Genomic DNA, 23,637 nt, shown 5'->3' on the forward strand with positions numbered 1-23,637 from the left:
TAACTGATCTTCCACTTTCAAGTCCCTCTCTACCCTAAAGTTTCCCACATAATTCTGATGGTTTCTAAACTGCAACTCTGATCAAGGGCTTCTAAAGAATCTCAACTGCAGACAAAATTATGTACAAAGTCTCACTCTGACATTTAAGACCCCCTACAAGATGGTTACAACCTGCCCTTCACACTTCCTGCCCCACTACTTCTTTCCTCATGTCTATACTGCTGGTTAAACTAGAGACTATTCACTCTTTGATGAAAACGACATAATTTTCTCCAACTAAAATTTTATTCACATAATTCAATACTTTGGAGCACCCTCCCAGCCTCCAGCACCCCCTACCTATGCTCGCAAATGATCCTAGAGATTTTCAAGAGTTAGTTAAAATACCATATTATCTAAGAATGCTTTACCCATTGTCCCTTCTCTCTTATTTTCATGTCACACCTGGGGTGCCATCTCCTCCTTCTTTAAAATTCTATAGCAGTTACTGGACACCACATTTCACCAAGTCATAGTTAAATGCATGCTGGTTTGCTTATTCTGTCTCCGGCAACAGACTACAAATTGTGGAGAAAAGGGATTGCCTTACAGAGGGTTCTATGTACATTACAGGCACAAAGTGTGTGAATTAAATTAACTTGAGTTATTTTCTCTCCTCAACATTTATATATAGTTACCCGAGCTATCAACACATAATGTGTCAAAAATATAAAGCCAGTATTTTAGAAGATTACTTTGTCTCTTCCTCAACCTAAACAGAAATAATAACAAATACTAAATAAATTCATTGAAAATTCATCATGGATCTTCCATTATGTATCTCTGGTATAATTATTACAAACAAAGAGCCCAAAAAAAGAGGAGGGAGGTAAATAGTGATAGGGAACACTAACCGATCTCAAGGACTATATGCTTAATCATATTTAATGTATTTATATATAATAATCATTACAACAATGTATGCTCTTTTATTATCACACTACACAGAATAGATAACAAAGATTTCTTTTTTTTTTAACTTAAGTCCTTGAACTTGGTTAAGACTGCTAATAAAAAGTAAATCTGGGAATGAACCCAACTCTTTCTGAGCCCAAAGCTCCAGTAGTAATGGTAATTCCATACAACTACTCTCTCTGTATTATTAAAAGCAAAATGGTGAAGAATTAAAGATATGTCTAATAATCAAGAAAAATAAATTGCTTCTCAGGAAGTAATGTTAGTGAGGGAAAAGTCATCAATTTAATGAACCACATATAAAGAGAGAAAGAACAGAGTATTTGCCAAATTTCTATAATTTTGGAATGGGGAATACATGAAGAATGCAGAATCTAAAAACACAGACATAAGCCAATCTATGAAACTATGATGTTTTATGGACAGCACATGCCCTGTCCTTCCCTTTCATCTTAATTTAGGGTTAAGGCTTCTCTAAATACAATGGTAGTTTCCTCTCTGTATCTGGGATATACTACAGACCTCTTTTACTACATACACTGTTTGAGTTGGAAGGAAACAGAGAAAAAAAGGAAGGGATTTACTAGTAATTGAACAATTTATTCTGAGAAGTATCTGCCATTGGTAGTGTCAGATTTGCTCCTTTGGGACATATATATCATTATTAACACACAGCAGATACTCAATTAAAGAGTTAATGAAACAACCTGCAATACATTCCTAATTAAATCAAAGGATCAAAACAAAATTTTTTTTAAATTTTAAACAAAAATTTTTGCCTAATTGTCAGTTTAACTTCTATTACCCATTATTTATACTTTTAATAAGAAAAATCTAACATTGAATAATATTTTTTTCATAACCATTTTGAGAAGCTACTCACATACCTCTCAGACCAAAAGGGAAAAAAAATTTACAGTTTATGACAATAGAAACAAAAGAATTTATCATATTATTATATTTTCCTGTAAATTCTCAAAGGCCAAACTAACTAACATATTTATTCTCAATTGGATGCATCATTCTGGTATTTATTCCATTTGGGAAAGAAACAAACTCCTAATGAAATGCTTCTAAATCATGTTTAAGGCTGAGAGGTTTATTATTATTTTTTAACTTCTATCCTTTACCTATTTCTGAAGAGGCCTATTACCCTCCTTCCCACATAAAAGTATAATATGGCTCTAAATGTATATAAGAATTCTAAAGAGTGATGAGCATATAATGTGTTTTGCATATCAATCAGACCTGACATTTAGTCTACAGTAGCAAACCTCACTGAAAGACAAATAAAAGTGAACAGGTTCTTTTATCTGAAATAATATTGTTATATAAAACAAGAAGCTAACACAGCACTTTGAAGGCCACATTATACTGTTCTCTTGTGGTAACAATTACATCCAAAAGGCTGAGCTTGTAAAACAGAGGGTTTTCCATTGTTAGCAATATTCATCTGTTCTTCTTTGACAAGTTCCTTCATCCCCATATCTCCCTAAGAGTTCCCAGACTTAACCTACATACGTCAAACTATAATGTAGTAGCAAAATTAGAACTTCCAAAAACATGGGAGTAGGGGAAGTAAGAATATGAGAACATGCCATAAGTTTAACTTATCAAAGTCAATGTAAGTAACGCTAATAAAAACATAGTAAGAGTAACATGGTCTCAGATTTTCCCATGATCATCAGTTATAGCAAATAAAAATATAAAAACCAGTCAGAAGTCAAGAGAACTTGTTTACCCCAGGCCCATGCTTAACTTTCAGGACATTTTAGCTGAGAATCAAGAGAATAGGAATTGTTCTGTCAAGAATAGGGCTTGGGATGGGTGAATATGAAGGAAAATCAATACAATTCAACCCTACAGCAAATTTTTAGTTAAGCTGAAGAGGACTCAGGTGGCACAGGACATTCCAACAATCAAAGATAATATCATTTGCAAAGATATAGAGAAAAGGGGCATGGTTTGTCGGGTAAGCTGACAGAAATTCTACAAGGCTGAAGAGTAAGACTTGTAGAAATACAGTCTGAGATAAGAGAAAATGTGTTGCCTACTAATCTTATTTACTAAGTGTATGTGTTCTGGCCCACAGGTTTTAAAACCTCTCACATTTACCTCTCCCTGTTCCTCATTTAGTCAGTGGCCACTGATTTGCCCTATCATGTTGGAGAGTTCATGGTATATAAAAGAATTGACTCCATTCCCAAATCATGTTGTTAAGCAAGTAACCCAACAAATGATATTTTTCCACCCTTTCTCTGCCTCTCTCAGTTTGTTAGAACACTGTTACATGCACAATTGAGCTCTTCAACTATGGTCATAGATTAACAGTGTTAAATATGCTTATATTTTTTAGTGCAGCTTTGATTGTCTACGCTCCAGACCAGTGAGGGTATTAGACATCTTCAAGAATATGCATCATTTTACAATGTCATCAAAGGATATGCTATTCTAATAATCAGTTTTAATTAGGCAAGAGTATAAATCAAGATTCACTTTTGAGGTACTCTCAAAAGACACATGGAAATTATATCATGTTAGTATTTTATTAAACTGTGTGTCATCTTACACTGTTAATGAGTATACATATGAGCAGATTAGTCTGTTTCTTCCAAATGTTGACATGGAACATTGTATTAAGAACTGAATGAGGGATCCCCGGGTAGCTCAGCGGTTTAACACCTGCCTTCAGCCCAGGGTGTGATCCTGGAGTCCCAGGATCGAGTCCCACGTCGGGCTCCCTGCATGGAGTCTGCTTCTCCCTCTGCCTATGTCTCTGCCTCTCTCTCTCTCATGAATAAATAAATAAAATCTTTTTTAAAAAAATGAACTGAATGAATGTCAAATACATCCAGGCCTACAGATCAAGTGTCCCAACAGTTCGACCTGTTTCCTTGCCACAGTACTGAGAAGTACATATTGCAAATGCACATATATAGTAAGAATTCCGTCAGCTGTTTCATGGGAACACAGGAGAACTCAAAATCAGATCTAATCTTGGCTCTACTATAGCCCTGTTTGGTATTACTGGGAAGTAGAAGGAAGGACTGAATACAAATCCAAGCAGATGCTCTTTTGTTATAGAGTATCTTACCATACCTAAGCCAAAACAGAATGCCTCACAGAGAATGGAAACAACATATTTTTAATGAGAATAACTTATGATCATCAAATAGCATTTTTAATTATCTTTCTTTTTCAGATTTGTATATTATGAGTATATTATATTATAAGTTAGGAGTTCTTAAATTTGGGGCAAAAGTTAGGTATCGATTCAAAGGAATGTGTTAAAGGAGTGACTTGTACATGTTTGGATAATAACACTATCATTCCTTACCAACATTCTCTGCTTCATCTTGTCTTTCACATCTCAATAAGAGGCACTCATTCATCACGCTATCTTTTAAGCCAAAAACCTGAATGTCCTCTGCGTTTCTCTCTAATGACATATTCCATGAATCCCCAACTCCTATCATTTGATCCTCATCATCACTAATGTCACTCAGTCCTTGAGTCAGGGCCACCATCATTTCTTACTTGAATCAATAGAATAACCTTCCTATCTCCAGTCGTGAAGCCTCTGGTTCATTGTTCAAATGCAGGCAACAGGTCAGTCTTTGCTTATTCCTGTAAGATTAACTTAATTGTTGCCTCACTACTGTCAGACAAATTCTCAACTCTGCATAATGTTGTTATCATGCCATCCTGATCAGATCTTTAACCACTTCTCCACATAATTTCCGCTCCTACATTTAGAACTCCCGCTGGAATACGTGCAGGCCAAATCTTGTGTTTATTACCATTTTACAAACAAGGTTCTTGGCCTCTTCAGTTACAGGGGAGGAGTATTCTCCAGCAAGCATCTGCCACACTGTACTCTCTTACTGTGTCCCAATACTCACTGAGAGATCAAAGTTTGTGAGTTTCCTATCTGTGTCTTCCTAGCACTTAGTGCAGTACTCAGCACGCACTTATACTCAATCCAATGTCACTGGAAAAATAAATAAGGGCAGGAATGAATGATGGAATATCCAGTATTTAATAATTCAGGTTAATTTTAAAGGCTGGCTTTTGTTTAAAGTAACAAAAGTTTTCTCCTTACTTATTATCATAAAGGCATCCATTCCCATTTATAAACATAAAAACCTAAGAGTGGGGAATATGAGGGGGAAAAAAGTGATGGTAGAATTTGATGTGACTCTCCAAAATACTGATAGAATACAAAAGGCTCTTGTAGAAGCATTTTAGCTCTTAGCAAAAGGTTAGCTTTAAAGTGAGCACGGACAGAGATTTTATGACTAGCCAGGACTGAAATGCTTCAGCTGTATTCTGAGAGAACACTCCTATGAACCCTGAACACTGTATGTGTGGTTTGCAGGACGGTTATTTGCAGACCATCTCAATGAACTTCTTATGTATCTGCACGAAAATCACAATTAAAGCAAGGAAAATCCTGATAAAAAAAAACACATTCACATTCCTTTGGCTGGAAGGAAAAGTCTTGGTATCTAGTCATTAACTGGGCAATCTGCCCTCAGACTTCCTTCGGCCTTAATATGCTAAAGAGAAACAAGCCTTCTGAGAACAATGTTTTTAAACTCTTTATGCTTTGCTGCTCGACTGTGTAGTCCTAATTCCTATGAATCCAAACACTCATTAGCTCTTAAGGACTGTTATTAGCTATCCTGAGTCAAATGAATATAAAATTTTAAAAAGGACAAAGTTTTTTTTTTTTAATGATTTTTTTTAAGATTTATTTATTTATTCATGATAGACACACACACAGAGAGAGAGAGAGAGAGAGAGAGAGAAAGAGAGAGAGAGAGAGAGAAGCAGGCTCCATGCCAGGAGCCCGACGTGGGACCCGATCCCGGGACTCCAGGATTGCGCCCTGGGCCAAAGGCAGGCGCTAAACCACTGAGCCACCCAGGGATCCCCAGGACAAAGTTTAATTTCAAACCAATAAAAGGATTTTTTTGAATGTTGTTAGGGTTGTTTTTGTTGGGTTTCTACTTTCTTGTTTTACTATCTATAGAACAAATACAGAGGTTAACATTTTTAAAAGGAGTATCAATTTGATTTTTCAATAGAAATGCATTAATATCAGTCTCTATGATTGATATCGATTTCTTTTTTTTAAGATTTTATTTATTTATTCATGAGAGAGACGCAGAGAGAGAGGCAGAGACATAGGCAGAGAGAGAAGCAGGCTCCCTGCAGGGAGGTTGATGTGGGACTCCCAGGACTCCAGGATCACACCCCTGGCCAGAGGCAAGTGCCAAACCACTGAGCAACCCAGGCGTCCCTATTGATATTGATTTCTGAGTTTTCTGTATCATGGAATAGAGTATCTTGCTTCTATAACAGACTGTTGTTTTTATTTTGAGAAAAAGGGGGTGAAAAAGAGTGGAAGCCAGAGTTCACTGGTGTTTTCTTGTTTGCACTCTTCCCTGTCTCTTCAATTTGAAGAGCTCAAAGTAATGTGGTATTTCCTTTTCCACTTTCATTTTTAATACCTGTCCAAGCATTCTAGCTGTTTTTATTATCTTCTATATCAGTAAAGTTTATGCCCCTATAATATTTACTGTTTTTTTTCTTTATTCTGTCTTTAGAGAGCACTAGAAGATGACCTTCAGATGCTCTTTATCTCATTGATAAAATTGCTTTTGCACAAAAGCAGCTTTCAAAATATATTGTCTCATTATAACAGATTAGCATGATTCTGAAGGCTCCTTTTTGAAATTACTGGATATTTACCCCCATCTCCATTTATGAGGTCACATGAAGGATGTCTTATACCTATACTTTCTTTTCTGTCTAAAGCAAAAATAATGAAATTTTCCTATTCGTAAGTTGAGGGAAAAGCATGATTTAAAACCCATTAATACACTGACACCTGCCATATACATGGCAAAAAGTAAAAGCTAGTACCATAGAAAAATCTGATTAAGCAGTAAATGTTGGGAAACATTTAAATTCAGCCAAGTTCTTAGGAAAAGTTCTGTAGGAAAAACTGTTTTAACCAACCAATATTCTGTTTTTGTTTTTGTTTTTTTTCCTCAGAAGTGAATTGCCAGCAGGTGTGTGTACATATGTTAATGTTAGTTTCTGGTTTGAACATTTATAACATTGACTCAAAAATTAAACTTTGTTTTTGGATTTCTTCTTCAGTAATACTAGAACCTGTGATGAATGTCCATGCACGGGAGTAAATTAAATAATATTAATTTAATAATATCATTTTACAATATAAATCAAAAGCCAACATCATGAGGAAAACTTTGTGACTATAAATCAAAAGCCAACATCATGAAGAAAACTTTGTGACTACTGAAGCACATTCTGTGAAAAATATGACTGCATCAAATTGAGACAACTTCAGTTTTGAAATGGTAGCACAAAACAGAAAGCAGAAAACAAAAGTTCTTAAAAAATGTTTACTATACATTTTCCTTGAATTTGCTGAATGCACTAGAGTCAATTTTGCACACTTCTGTGGAAGCATATGCACTCCCCCATCACTAAGCATCAAGACCAAGGGGGAAATGTTAATCCGAATGGAAAGATTCTAACTTATTGATCAAATGAGGTGATTGAGTAAACAGAGCCACTGTGAGTGCCAAGTCACTCTCACACTTACTCTTTCTACGTGGCAGCAGTAAATGAAGAGTTAGGTTTAACTCTCCCATGCCTTTTAAATCTCAGATGGGTTTATGGTACATTTCCCTTGGTCCCTGACCTGAAAACAAAGTATCCCAACTTATTTTCCAGAGAATATGGTAACGGGGCTAAGAACATAAGCTCAGTGGTATTCATGTTTCTCTGCCAGTATTTCTTTTATGAATAACCCCTTGAAAAAATTATGGGATAGAAGAGATGACAGTTTTAGGAAAAGACTTGGTATTTATGACCCCCCACCAGGCAAATGTTTCCCAGCCTTTTTCATAAAGCCTATGAAGGAAATTATTCCAGACACATACTAGTCTGTATAGTATATACTATGTGTGGAATATATATCCATATTGCATTCATATAAACTTATAAATTTGTTTAAACATTACAAATGAATAGATTAACATATACATTACATATATGAATATATATTACATATATAAAATTTATGTAATATATAAAGAAAATATATATTACATATCGTATTATATTTATTATATTATATTCCCTGGAGGAAATAAGAGGGATAGGAGTGCTTTATAGATAGATAGGAGTGCCTCACTTTTCTTTAGTGAAAAAAAGAAAAATGACATTACCTAAGTATTACATAAAGATAAAATATAATGTATTGGGGAAAAGAATAGTATTGAATTTTGTGCAAATATTACATAATACATCTTACTGGAGCTTCAAGAGATGGATGTCATTCACTGCACTTGCCAGCTGCAAAGACAATACTATCAAGTACTCCCAACATTTTCATAAGAAAATCAGGTTGCTTTTATAATCACTTTTCTATCAGATTTTATGCTTTAAATGACTATATACAATTCCCAACCAAGATGTTTTCATCATACTCTCCTCAAAATCTTGGCAGTATCCATTGATGATAAGTTCTTTTTTTTCCCCCAAACACGCCAATGATCAGAAATGTTAAAACTTGTCATTTACAACCATCACATTTTACAGTAGTTGAAATGGTCACTAAAAGTAATTTTGAACTTCCTGTGGTGATGCAAAGATACTTCCAACCCATTCAAAAATGTGAAGTCAAACATTTTGGCATGACGATGAGGCTCTAATGCAGAACAAGCATGCAGTGTTAAACAACTGGCGAGGAGACCCCTAAATGTCAACATCGAGTGGATGCTGACAGTAAATAAATGAGAAGACACATTTGGGGCACTGCCTGGGGCTGAGCCTTCCAGGAGTCCCTGCCCAGCCGCCCCCCAGCCCCCTGTCCCCACCGCTGGCCGCACCTTGGGCTGCACTCTGGGCTCCTTGGGCACCTGGACCACGAACTCCTCTGGTAGCTCCACGGGGCCCTTGTCCGCGATGAGCAGTGGCACGCTCTGCTGCTGGTTGCTGAAGGAGATGTCTGGGTGGGAGAGCGCCTCCTGGGCTGCGCTCAGCATGTCGCAGTGGAGCAGCGAGGCCTGGATGTCGCTCACTGTGCTTGCCACCTGCGGGGACCGCAGGGCGCACCATCAGACTCCGCTCAGCTCAGGCTGGCTGCAGAGGAGCCCAGCTAGAGGCTATTCCCAAGGCTGCTCTCAGCTGCAGGCCATAGCCCCTGGACTCCAGCCACCCCAGGCCCCACTCTGACAGCCCTGGGGCTGAGGACAACACAGCCCCCCCGTCCCTGGTGTGGTACAGACTGTGTATTTCTGCCCTAGCCAGACACTTCTCTTAAATAAGCCGAACACCTCATCCTAATCCCTAGCAGTAATTGGAAAAATTAGACATAATTATTGAAAGCAGAGAAAGCTGTTTGAAAAAATATAGATTTTATATCTTATACATGCACAGCATTCGGCTGTAAAATTATGGGTATTGATGTAACTACGTATAAATAAAGATGTTACTAAACTAAGTATCTGTACACAAAAAGCTTGATGAGGTAAGGAGTGCCGAAAGTTTCAGAGAGGTGTTTATTGATTTGTTTTATTAGTTTTGTTTTATTTATTCTGTTGTTACACTTATATGGATTGTTTTGTATTTATATGTTTCAAGTCATTTAACATTTTTTGAGAGATACTGTATGAAGATCTGTGAGGAACATTAAAGGGCAAAGGATATACATACATTTTTGCCATTTAAATACACAGCGGATTTACTGACAAATGGTACATATTACATAAAAGAATAAATATGGAAGACCAAGACAATAATGAGAAAATAAAATTGTACATATATGAATTTTTTTAATAATTCACAAAACAGTCATACATTATATGCTATGAAAAACAGCTATTTAAGTACACTTTTTTCCCGGTAAATTGATACACGATATATGCATTTTTCTACACTAATTGCAACTAGTGTGATAAACAGGAATGATAATGAAAATGTTCTTACTAACAGAAAGGAACAGTCTTTACAAGGAAAAAAGATTTGCTTTACACAATTATTTTTAACACATTATGACATGCATATTTAAGAACACATTAATAATGCTGTATGACTACCATTCAGCAGTCAGGAGAGAAACTAGGAAATTCAATAAGGCAAGAAAATTTTATGATCATCTTTCTAACACTGTAAGCAGTGGCGCTCTAATTTCTTGACGTATAAGATTTGCAAATTAAGAATGAAATACATGTTCTCTCCCAAATTACAAGAAATTAACCCTTAGAGAAAACAAAAGTATTAAGAAATTTGTCAAACAATCCATCTTTGATTAAAAAAGTTTGAAATATAACTAGCCAGTCTAGAAACATAACTAAGTTTAGCATTGCCCTGAAACATCTTTATTTATACTCATTATAATGGGTGAATATTAAAATATCTGGGCAAGAGTTAATCTTAATGCTATTTTGATAGACTGTGTAAATGAAAAAAGCATCTCAGGAAACAAGTTTTAAGACCAAAAAAGTTGTGAAAATCAAAATCTCTAAGTAATTATCTCCTTTAATGTTTAACTCCAATAATATTTTTTCTGAACTTTTGACTTCTTTTTTTTTTTAAAGATTTATTTATTTATTCATGAGAGACACAGACAGAGAGAGACGCAGAGACATAGGCAGAAGGAGAAGCAGGCTCCATGCAGGGAGCCCAACGTGGGAATCAATCCCTGGACTCAAGGATCACGCCCTGAGCCAAAGGCAGACGCTCAACCACTGAGCCACCCAGGTGTAACTGAACTTTTGACTTCTAAAATATTCCTCTCCTCGTTGCCCAAAATGTGGCTAATTCTTAATTATATTTTACATGAATATATACAGGCATGTTTTAACTAACATCTTTATAAACTATACTATGGAAGGAAATTAGCAAAAGAGGATAAAACTATATTTTCCCATAGGCTTGAATTATAATAGATTAAATGATTTCACCCTCAGCCAAATTAAAATATAAGGACATTTGGAGTGATGGAGCATGCACGTACTGGTTTGTTCAACAAATATTATTGAGTTCATATTATGTGCTAAGACTTTTTCTTGGTGCTGGAGATTTTGGTGAGCACAACAGACCATGTAGCTACTTTAATGAATCAGAGACAGAATACACAGATAAGCAATTTTTTATGCTCTATAAATATAAGTAATCTACAGAAAATTTAAATACGGTAATAAGTAAAGGATACTCTGGTTTACGTTTTATGGGAGACTTAATCTGTGGGAGTAAAATTTAAACTGAGATCTCAATGAGATTGAAATCTGCTCGTCACAAATAAAACCAGGAGTAAAGAGCATTCCAGACTGCTGCAGTTCCTCAGGTTGGAACAACATTGGTCTATTCAAGAAATGGCACAAGAGCCAAAGAGCCTATATGTAGTAGGCTGGGAGAAGAATGGTCTGGATTGAGATCAAGGACATAAGCAAGAGCCAGATGATGAGCTCATACCAAAAGAAGTTACTGTTTAGGAGGAACAGGGCAGGTCACAGAAAAAGACTTGGGACTAGTGACCTCTAATAAACTAGAGATTATTTTGGAAAAGGTTAATTTCTAGACTAAGTAGAGGATGACAAATGATTCAAAGTGAAAAGTGGAAACATCACCAGCTACAAAATATAATACTATCTACATTAAAGGAAAATATGTATGCTGAAAGAAGAAATAAGAACATTCTCAAACGCACCAGAAAGCACAATATCTAGGGAGTTAGAAGGAACAGGTTTGGATAAGAGAATAAAATTATTTCATGGAGCAAGCCTGAAGAATACAAAATATCATAAACTTAGGTAGACTTTGTTAAGTTGAAGGAAATTAGTTTCTGATTTGTTGTATGAAACTGGGGTAGGGATGCCTGGGTGGCTCAGTGGTTGAGCATCTGCCTTCAACTCAGTGCATAGTCCTGGGGTCTGGGATTGAGTCCTCCTGCATCAGGCTCCCTGCAGGGAGCCTGCTTCTCCCTCTGCCTATGTCTCAGCCTCTCTGTCTCTCATGAATAAATAAATAAAATCTTTTAAAAAAGAAATTGGGGTATCTTATACATCTATAGATCTGAGTCTCCTTTAACCTCACCATCTCTATTATAAAAGGAATCCAGTGTCACTAACCAATGGCAGCAAAAGCGGAGTGATTGTTACACTGCCCACATGGACAAGGGCTCTCAGAACAGACCCAAAATCCGGACATTTGCTTTAAAAATATTGTATATGCTACACTTAAAATGCTCTATGACTCCTGGAGAAATATTTATTTGAGTTATAAATATAAATCTAATTTGTCTTCCTGAATCTATTATAAAAATAAGTCTTCAAGATAAACATCGTAGTTGTGAGTCTGGTGTTCCATTAGAAGCACAGAATCTGAAGTCTGGGAAGAATCATTCAACTCACTTGCTAGCTAACAACCGCTAGAGCATGCCTGCTAAAAAACTTTGAAACTAAAGTGCCATGTGAAGAGGCAGTGATCAGAAACTCAGCCAGTCCTCAAGGCACCCAACTGTATCTGAAGCAATAAGTTCTTCTTCATAAGAGGAAAGGTGATACCTATATCTTGGCATTCTCCAACCACTTGTGTAAATTCTATATAAATGGGCTGTGCAAACATCAAGCTGTTCCCTGAAGGTACTTATCTTCAAGTATATTTGAAGAGGGTCTACACATTCTAAATTTCTTTTCCAGATTAAAATGGGAAAGATGATTTAGAAGAGCATGCACACACACACACACACACACACACACCTCCTATATAATACTCCTCTACCATTTCCATTTGAGATCATTTTCAAGCTCTGTTATATGAACCCTTAGATGTCTCAAAGGAAATTTTGTTTTGGGGACAGGAGGTAATAAGGCCAGCATATCTTCTTTTTCTCTCTTTCTAACCTTCTTGAGAAAGGTTAGTTTCTTAGTTTCTTTAAAAATTGCGTATCTGATTAAGACTTCATATTTCTAAAATAGAGATTCACTAATATTTACAAGTTTGAATTGCTTTCATCATAAATAATATTTAATACTCATCATAAGCAATATGAGTCATTGCCATATCCAAATTGTCTACATAATCACTTCATACTCAGACCTTTCCCTATATAAACACTTTGATTCTGCTTTCCTAGTGGACAAACATAAATTATGAAAATTAATATTTCAAAATCTACTGAAATGATCAAAATATTTCCCCATGTTTATGTTAGTCTCCAACATCAAAAGCCATCAAAGCATCAAAGTTCCTGAATAATAGTTTGAGGTGAACTTAAGGCAAGAAGTAAGGAAAGGAAAAATAATGAGCACGTGAGGTATAAAGTCTAAATGATGGCAATATCAGAGTTCTCATCATATCCGTGGAGTTTAAAATTGAAATATATATAAAAAAGTCATATTTCAATGATATATACTTAGAGATCAAGATTTATAAATAACAAAAGTACAAAATAAGCATTATTGCTAACCAATTTCGATGGTTTCTGTTTTCTTGTTCTTTGATAAACAGCTATGTAATTCAGCCAGTTATTCAGCTTCTTCCTCCAAGCATCTATTGATCATAATAGTGAGCATGGGATCTAGACAAAACCATGGGCTGTAATGCTATCTATAAGGTGAGAGAAATGCCAACAATAAAATACCACCAGAGAGTATTTATCAGGACTACAAGTGATTTAAATTTCATATACTAAGGATGCTTTTCACAAGTCATTTGTTTTTGTGTTTGGGAGTAATATTTTACCATATTTTTAAAATAATTAGCTAATTATAAGCCTTCTAGAGTTTGAAATGTAGTGTAATTACAACTATGACCTAACAAACTATTCATTTTTACCTTTCACTATTATCTCTAGGTTCATATAAACATAATACTGTTTTCTTCCCTAAATGAAATATTAAAAATTTTGCTTGTTTTGTTTTATAATATTGTAGCTCAATCTTCTATATGTTATTTAGATTGGTTTATTTATAATTTAAATCATAGGTCTATGAAATAAGGCAAATGCTCATAGGTCATTAAAATGCCTTTGGAAGAAGCCTCCACAACATGTTTAAGATTTTTGAATTTCTCTTCTTTTTTTTTTTAAAGATCTTATTTATTTATTTGAGAGAAAGAGTGCACACATGGGAGAGGAAGCATAAGCGGGCAGTAGGACAGAGGAAGAGGGTGAAGCAGACTCTCCATTGAGCTGGAAGCCCAACATGGGACTACATCCCAGGACCCTAGGATTATGACCCAAGCTAAAGGCAGATGCTTAACTGACTGAGCTACCCAGGCACCCTTGAGTTTCTCTTCTAAGAACTATCTGAAATGTCCCTTCCCTGCATCATTAGATGGATGGCTCTGAATCTATTTTTTTCATCTTAAAATTACTGATACTACTACCTATGACTCACTGGATATGAGTATTTATTGAGCTATTGTGTGCAAAGGTGTTCAGCTAACTGTAAAGTGCTATGTAAATGCTAGAAACTATACTAAAATACTTACATGGTTGATTGATAAGGAATGTCTAATCCAACTTCAGTGTAATATTCATATATAAGGAGAGAAAGAGAGAGAGAGAAAGAGGGGTAAGGAAATAGGGGAGGGAGGAATCAGCAAAAAAGAGAGGGAAAGAGAGAAAGAGAGGGAGAGACAGACAAGATATTACTGCTTCTGCTTCTTTTCTTGTCAATAAAAACATTTTTCCAATCTTGCTTCCTTATGCATACTAAAAGGCACTACCTTTCCCCAACCACCTTCATTTAGTCCATATAAGAAGATTACTTCTTTCCTCATTTCTCCCAAAGGTGTATGTGACAGCTGCATAATTTCTTTATCGGCTAGGTAGTAATCTCTAACAATAGTCATAAAAGTTTCAATTCAAGCATCCGACAAGGAAGCCACCAGGTAGAAATTACAACATGAGAGTTCTTACACAGAGAAAAATCTGTTTCATTCTAGTTCTCAGAAGAAAATGGTTTTGTAGAGATAAATTACCCACCTGTGTATAATGAAGAAACTTTCATAGCATACCTGGATATTATTCAATTTAACTCAATATACTTCTCTAGACCAAATTGCTTCATGAAGCATTGGTATGCCCTATGTGGGTAAGCAATTTCCCTTCAAACTGGGTTCCTTACTCTTCTTCTCTACAACATAGGTTGTTACAGTAAAATAAAACATATTATGGCTAAACTGTCACCAGAAGACTGAACGATCAAGATATAAAAGCTGTATGATATTCTGAGAATAGTGGAAGCTTCAAACACTTGGTTATGAATGAAACTAAAGAGAAACTTAATCCCTACTTGTTAAAAAATAAAAGAAACAACACTTAAAGAATACTTTTTAGAGGTGCCTGGGTGGCTCAGTAGGTTAAGAGTCTGCCTTCAGCTCTGAACAAGATCCCAGAGTGCTGGGATGAAGTCCTGTATCAGGCTTCCTGGTCAACAGCCTACTTTTCCCTCTCCTTCTGCCACTCTCCCTGCTTCTGCTCTCTCACTTTCATGCTCTCTCAAATAAATAAATAAAATCTTAAACAATATAAGAATACTTTTTAACTGGTTTTCAAGTCTGGCATCTTTCATATCCTAAAAAGAGAGGGAAAAATTGTAGTTCATTCATTGCAATAGTTGCCTAGATTCGAATACTGTGTTGTAAATATCTCAAACATTTGTTAAAATGAGTAAGCAGAGAGTAAAGTTTCTGCTGTTGTAAATTTATTTCAAAAATTTAGCTTCTGACAAGTAGACATTATATTCATTCAAAATAAATAAAGTGTGTATTATATATCTTATTCATCAGATGAATGATTACTAATAATTTTTTTTCTTTTTTAACTAAAAATATCTGCTTTAAAAAAATATATCTGCTTTTGTAATAAAGTAAACAGATTTAAATTTATGGTAACAAAAATAAAACTCTAGAATTTATTATTTGGAAAATACTGGTTTTCTTTTCATTCCCTTCCCTCTACTTCCCTATTAAAATATACTAAAATTGTAATGGTATGGAAGCTATGCTTTCAAAATGTTGTATAGTAAATCATTTCTTTAAAAATCTTTATTACAATAGTAATGGGACACTTTTCCTTAATCATAGTGCCAATTATACATGGTATCTGGGAAAAACCAGTGAAAACCATATATATTTTAACAGAAATCTATCTTGTTAGTTAGTTCTATCTTAAATTAATCATAACTGGCATCTCTGAAGATAGTTGAGAAGAACGAAAAGTTTTTAATCAATTGTTTATTCTGGTAGTAAGAGATTTTTACCTCCACCACTGCTTCCTCAACACAAAATGAATGTCTAAATGCTGGTTAACAAGAAAGCAGATACATTAACAAGCTGACATGTTAAAATGACCTATTATATTATGTTGGTTGTGTATACATAGAGTATCATTATTATTGGATGCCACCTGGACATGGTGGTTTTTATCTGGGTGCAAGGCATGACATCAAACCTGTCTCCTAACAATAGCCTGTAACCTATAAAACATGTGGGCTATCACAGCTATTCCCACTGTCCTGAGCTATTGTGACTAATCTAAAAGGCTCTCTTTTAACCAAATGTGCAGCATTTCCCAGAGGAACAGCATCATACTAGCCTGTTGCTTTGAATTTTATGTATTATCTGTCTTCATTATTAAATAATGTGCCCTTAAGGTTTCAATGGTTACACCATCTTCACTATCAAAAGGGAAAAAAAAGGATCCTTGCTAAATAGTAGCCACCATTGTCAATTTGTAACAAGAGCTATAGAAAAGTATAGTCTTGATCTAATTCAGGTCTTGTCTATGATTACTACTTTCATGGTATCTACAACAGCTTGAAGAGAAGCAGTAATGTGTGAAAGTCAACTGTTCATTCTTTTTATAAATATAGAGGATTGGTTTTGTTTTTTTTTTTTTTTTTTTTGGTTTTGTGGGGGTTTTTTGTTTTTGTTTTTGTTTTTGTTTTGGTCATCTACATGATCTAATAATATCTGAATCTTTTTCCTCATGTCATCAATTATTCTCTAATGCAACAATAAAATCAGTGTTTTAAAGTCATTTCAGTGCAGGGAAGAAAAAAAATGAAATCACTGTAAAATGCTATTTTGGTTTTACATAGTATTTGTATCCTTAATCAAAATAATGATTTCTGTTATTTAACTCAATATACTTATCTCCTTTAACTTAATAGTAAACTAAAAGGAAAAAAAAGTAAACTAATAATACCAAAGTGAGAGTATATCTGTCACTAATTATTCAATATCTTTAAGCCCTGGATGAATGGTGAGGACAGGAAATTTTATTGGGTTTATAGTCTAATTAAAAGCAACAGGCTTGCACTCTGAATAGCTTTTCAGCACTCTTCAACATTTTCTTAAATGCTGATCTAAGCTTAAGATGTTCATTAGTAACTCATTAAAGACTTAGTTACAGTCCAGTGGGTGAGTCCTGAATATAATGATAGAATGTGTGTACAAATGTGTAGGCTCATAATTAGAGAAACTGTCACATTTGGGGATTAAGAACACACAATGCAGTCTTTGAAAAACACTATGGAAAGTAAGTGACCCCAAGATGGTGTTGTATTTTAAATTTTGCTTGCTATCCAGGTCATTTGTTTTTTTAGTTCTAATTCCAAACGGTATGTTTTAATGACCACATTCTCTCAGGATTAAATGTGTGAGGCTTTGTATTAGGGCCCTTCTATACATTATTTTATTTGATCCTCATACTATAATAAAGTAGGCCTAATTAGCCCTTTAACAAATAAGGAAACTGTGAATCAAATTAGTTAAGGTCATGTACCTTGGAAGTAACAGAGTTGGAATTAGACTCTAAAGTCTGAAATCTTTCTTTTCATTCAACAGGGGCATGCAAATTAGGATTCTAAAAGCAGCTTACATTGGACGATATTGTAAATTTCAGTTTCTGGGCTTTACATAAATATTACTTCCTAATATGTTGACATGACATCTTCTTCCATTCATTGTTCCTTAAAGCTGCAAGAGCTGTTCAGGATCAACATTTATAAATTATGTATTATCTTTCTTTAGCATTCTCCTAATCTTTTCTTCTCAAATAGTAATATTTTAGATAAGCCTAGTGTGCTTAAATAGAGCAAATTTGCTAGCATTATTGCCATGTAAAACCTCATGTTTTCTTCTGTTTCTCATCTTTGCTGTTTTTTTTCTTTGTGTAAAGCAATGATATGAGTGGGTCCAGGGGGTGCCAGGCTGGCTCAGTTGGTAAAGCACTGACTCTTGGTTTTGGGGTTGTGAGTTCGAGCCCCACATGGGTGTTGAGACTACATTAAAAAAATAAAGCTTTAAAAAAAATACTTAAGCTGTGATATGAGTGGGCCCAAAGGTCACTATTATGCAATATGTAGATTTGATAGACATAATGAATTATAGAACTTTTTTGAGATGAAGTAAAAGAGGCATTAAGTAGTTTGCAGAACATATTAGAGAAAAAGAATCTATGGAAATAAAATGACTCAATGTTTACAATATAATTTGAGTGAAGACACAAAAATATATAAATAAGAAGATTTCCAAAATTTGCAACGACAAGAATTCAGACTAAAACAAAATAGAATTATTTTTGCCATGAGGATTTAGGTTTAATGTTCTTTATCACGTTCTTAGGGAAGAATAATTGAACACTATCAGAAGAATTCAATTAATTACCTTGATGTTTTGTATGTAAGTCACTACCATACAATTCACATATCAAAGTGAAATCTCAATCACTGTCAATTATTAGTTTTTGTTATAATAAAAACCTGATTTAATGAACTACTTCTAGCAATTAAATATGTAAGTAAAAGGGGAGGAGGCATGAGGCTAGTTAAATGGCATATGATTTCAAAGTGAATGTGAAGCAGATGAGATTTAAGCTTCTCTTAGAATATGCAGCTGAAAGAGCTCTTAAATCTAAATATATTCTAACAATATTCTCTGGTCTTTTCTTTTTTCTTTTTTAAAAGATTTATTTATTTATTTTAAGAGAGAGAGAGCATGAGTCGGGGTTGGGAAAAGCAAAGGAGAGGGAGAACCAGGCTCTTCACTGAGCAGGAAGCCTGATATAGGCTCCATCCCAGCACCCTAAGATCATGACCTGAGCCAAAGGCAGATGCTTAACCAACTGAACCACCCAGGCGCCCCCTCTCCAATCTTTTCTAATAAGAAATATTTCTCTAGAGAACACTCAGAAATTTATTTTTTTTTAATTATAACGAAATGACTGAGTATTTCTCCACTTAAAGTGTACAAATGACCAAGGAGCACATGAAAAGAAGTTCAACATCATTATGCATTAAAGAAATGCAAATCAAAATCACAGTGAGACAATACTTCATCTTCACTAGGATAGTAAAGTGAAAAAGACAGGCAATAACCAGTGTGGGTGAGTATGTGGAGAAATAAGAAGCTTCACATTGCTGTTTGGAATGTGTAATTGTGAAATCACTCCGGAAAACAGTTCTTCAAAATGCTAAACATTATGTGACTCAGCAATTTCACTTCCATGTGTATACCCAAGAGACGTAAAAACATGTCCATACAAAAACTTGTACATGAATTTTCATGACAGCATTATGCAGAATAGCCAAAAGTAGGAATAATCCAAATTTCTATCAACTGATAAATACATGTAGCATGTTCACACAAAAGAATATTATCTGGCAATAAAAAAGAATCAAGTACTATATTACATGTTTTGACGAGGATAGATTTTGAAAATACTTTCTTAAGTGAAAAAATCAGGTCACAAAAGATCAAAAAGTGTATGATTCTATTGATACAAAGGTCTAGGATAGGCAAATCCATAGAAATATAAAGTAGATTAGTGGTTTCCAGGAACTGGAGATAGAGGAAATCAGGTGTGACCATTAAAAGGTATGTGGTTTCTTTTTGGATAGATAATGATCTAAAATTGATTGTGTTGATGGTTGCACAACTATGCATACACTAATATCCCCTGAAATATATATACTTTAAATGAGTTAATGGTATGTTAAATATATCTTAATAAAACTGTAAAAAAAAACCCTCCATTTATATATTTACAAATATATTAGTGCTTTAAATCCAGTTTTTTTTAAGCTACATGGTATCCTTTATAAACATCTTCCTTTAACCCTCCATTTATATATCTATAAATATATTAGTGCTTTAAATCCAATTTTTTTTAACTACATGGTATCTTTTATAAACATCTTCCTTTATCACAAGAGGACAAGTCTTTCAGACTCCTTTTTAGGTATAGCTCTGAGGCTGAGTTCTAGCTAATGGAAATGACAACAAAGTAATGTGAACTATTCCCAAACACATCCATAAAAATTTTCCATTACAATCTCCACAATGCTCATTTTCTCCCTTCCTGAGGACTTGAATGGCAACGACCTGAAAATGACTTGGAAGGCTTCATCCCATTAGACTAATTCTACGTACAACTGTGAGAGCAAAAGAATGACATCCATCACTACTTCTCACCATATACAAATACCCTGACCAGAAACACCTACCTGTCTTGGAATGCTTGGTGAACAAGGAAACATTCTCTGAAAGCCAGTATTAATTCAGGAATATACTGTGACTGTACCCTACTTTATAGTATCTGATACACTGCTCAAAAATGGATATTAAGGTGGATAATTCAAAGAGGTCTTCCTCCAGAAGTTTATAGTATATAATTTGAAACACACACACACACACACACACACACACACAATCGATTTGATCCCTACTTGACAACTTCTATTGCTAGACATTTGATTTTCTAAGGTGTCATTCATATCGAATTGCAACACAAACATAAATTGTAGTGCTATTACATGGATCTCATTTTTATAGTGGAATAAATTTGCCTATTTTGAGATTTTATTTCTAATTATTATACTTGTGTAATATAGATTTTATGATCATTTGGGTAAGTGCTTTCCTATTACTCCTTTCATTTATACTAGCTTTTCTCTTATTTAATATTCAATATATATATTTAGAGTAATTCTGTTGAATTTCTACATAAAAAAGCTTATATGGGTACTTTGAACGCAGTTGTGTAAAAAATCTATAAAAAGTAATTTAAGGAGATCCCTGGGTGGCTCAACAGTTTGGCGCCCACCTTCAGCCCAGGGCATGATCCTGGAGTCCCGGGACTGAGTCCTACGTTGGGCTTCCTGCATGGAGCCTGTTTCTCCCTCTACTTGTGTCTCTGTCTCTGTCTCTCTCTCTCTCTCTCTCTCTGTCTCTCATGAATAAATAAATAAAATCTTTTTAAAAATAAATAAAAATAAATTGGAAATATTTGTTAACATTGCTGTACTCAGTCCTTTCATCCAGAAGCACAGTATATTGCACGTCTTCTTTTATAACCCCACCCACAGTTATGTTTTAGACTTTTTTTCTCATAAACTCTATATATTTCCTCCTAGGATATTTCCTAGGTAAGTCATATATTTCATTGCTGCTTTGACTCATTTCATATATGTATGTGTGAATCATATATCTGAACTCAAAAATATTTTCATTAATTCTGAGAAAGTTCATCTTTAATAAATAATATCTTAATATTTGAATATTTATTCTTATTTATGCTTTGTACATTATTATAGTAGCTAAAACTTGTGGAATTGTTTTAAACAACTGTATTAATAGCAAGCAAGTCTGCATTGACAGTTTAACATTTACTTAAGATAGTTATTAACGAACCTAAAAATAAGTCTTTTCTTTTTTTTTACTTTCTATTTCTCAAGTGATTTACTACTAGGGGTACAAAGATAAAAACAATTTTTATATACAGGTGTTTTACATTATAGTGCTATTGGTAATGGCAAAATATTAATGACCTTCTCTGTTGAGCTATTAATATTTGGTTAGGTAAACAATGGTTCCTTTATATGACAAAATATTATACTTTTTTTCATTAAATACAGTCTACATCTTAAGGTTAAGTCAAAATGAAGGACACATTTTATTTCTAACATTATTCCATTTAAAAAGCATACACACATATATGACTGCAAGAAAAATCTAATATGCATTGATGTTAATTATATAAATGGGTTATGGGAATCTTGGATTTTTGCTTTCTGACTTAAATTTGTATGAGAAGAGTTACTTTGAGAATAAAGTAGGTAACAATGGTAATGACAAATAAAGATATATGAAACTGTGTGCTTGTACTTTACCTGTAAGCCATAACCTTGACTTCAGGACATTCAGATCACCACAAACTATGTATAGATGAAATAAACACAGAAAGCTTATCAAATGTCATTATGAGACCCTATTTTGCACAAAGACCTGTATCCAGTTCTTGTGTAAATACAACTAGAATATTTTTCTGGCAAATCCCTAAGTAGCCTAGCTTACTTGATCAAATCCATCATTTAAGACAGTTGTTTTTCTTTTTTGATAGGAAAACAATTTTCTATATTTAAAGAAACTAATTCTGCTATGATGATAATATAAAGGAAATACAGAAATAAAACAAAAATGTAATTATTGATAAAATGTAAGGTATTTGTTTTCATTTTACCAATTAAAAACTCAAAAAAAAAGTAAAGAATAAATGAGCCTGTTTTTCAATAGGGTCTTACTCTGAACTGTCAAAATCATAGTACAATATATTGTTTCTCATTTATATAACAAATCAATGAGACTATTTCAACTACTGCATTTCAATTTTTTGAGTGGTCATTAAAGAACCATTTAGTAATCAGAATGGAGGGAGTAACTATGAAAAATGTATTATGACTTTGGCTGCTTATATGACATTATATGTGTGAATAAGAACACTTATTCTTACATTGAGAATAAAAATAAATAAAAATGCAAAGAAGAGGAAAATAAATTATTAGATATTTATATGTTATGTAGTCCAATTGTTTTTTAATTCACTCAAGTGTATAACTATCCTATTACAGCCCTAGTCCATTCCAAGGCCATGAAATATAAAAAATAAGATATGGTCCTAAAAACTCCCAAATAATCAGACGTAAAATCTGAAAATAGGAAAATGCTATTTTGCTCTCACAGTACATACATGTTACTCATAAAGTATCAGTACAATAAAATTCACCTATAACACATTTTGTAGTGCAAAGACAAAAGAAAGTTCTTTTCCATTGCTAACCTGCGTACTGAGTGTGTAGGGAAGGTGTCTGAACATGTTCTAACAAAGGAAAGCTATCAGCCATGCATATTTGTGGCTTATATTGCGATATTAGAGACTAGAGTTAACTTACAAAATATGTATTTTGAAATTCAGTACCAAGTGGATAATGCAAATGATGCTGGATGTGTTTGCAGTAGCCTAATATATCATGACCATGAAAAAGATTTTTTCGTATAACATATTTGACCATAAACATAGTGATATCACTGGGAGAATTACAAATTATCTGGAATGAAAACATTATAAACATTCCAAGGATGATTAATTTCTAAAAATAACAAAGTTAAGCAGAGCTTAAAAGTCAAGCTGACTTTTTCACAATCAATAAAATATGACTTCATAAAGAGACTTCTATCGTAAGATGCTATATAGTGAAATGTATTTTTATATTTTCTCAAGCTTTACGTTTTATTAGAACTTAAAAATATGTGTATTATTTTAAATAACTGGTACATTTAATGGTATTA

The 23,637-nt window shown here is 34.1% G+C and overlaps 1 protein-coding gene across 49 annotated transcripts in view; it reads right to left on the reverse strand.

Moving 5' to 3' along the window:
* The window catches only part of ADGRL3 (adhesion G protein-coupled receptor L3), an 808,546-nt gene that overhangs the window by 486,610 nt on the left and 298,299 nt on the right, over positions 1-23,637 (reverse strand). For 39 of the 49 annotated variants that reach the window (XM_072748896.1, XM_072748879.1, XM_072748888.1 and 36 more), the window contains one exon: positions 8,886-9,089. The exons of the other annotated variants lie outside the window; for them this stretch is intronic. In XM_072748896.1, coding sequence (XP_072604997.1) covers positions 8,886-9,089 — 204 coding nt within the window. The remainder of the gene's footprint in view (positions 1-8,885; positions 9,090-23,637) is intronic. 49 annotated transcript variants of the gene reach the window in all.

Source organism: Vulpes vulpes, chromosome 2 (assembly GCF_048418805.1).
Source record: "Vulpes vulpes isolate BD-2025 chromosome 2, VulVul3, whole genome shotgun sequence".
NCBI classification, from domain to species: domain Eukaryota; kingdom Metazoa; phylum Chordata; class Mammalia; order Carnivora; family Canidae; genus Vulpes; species Vulpes vulpes.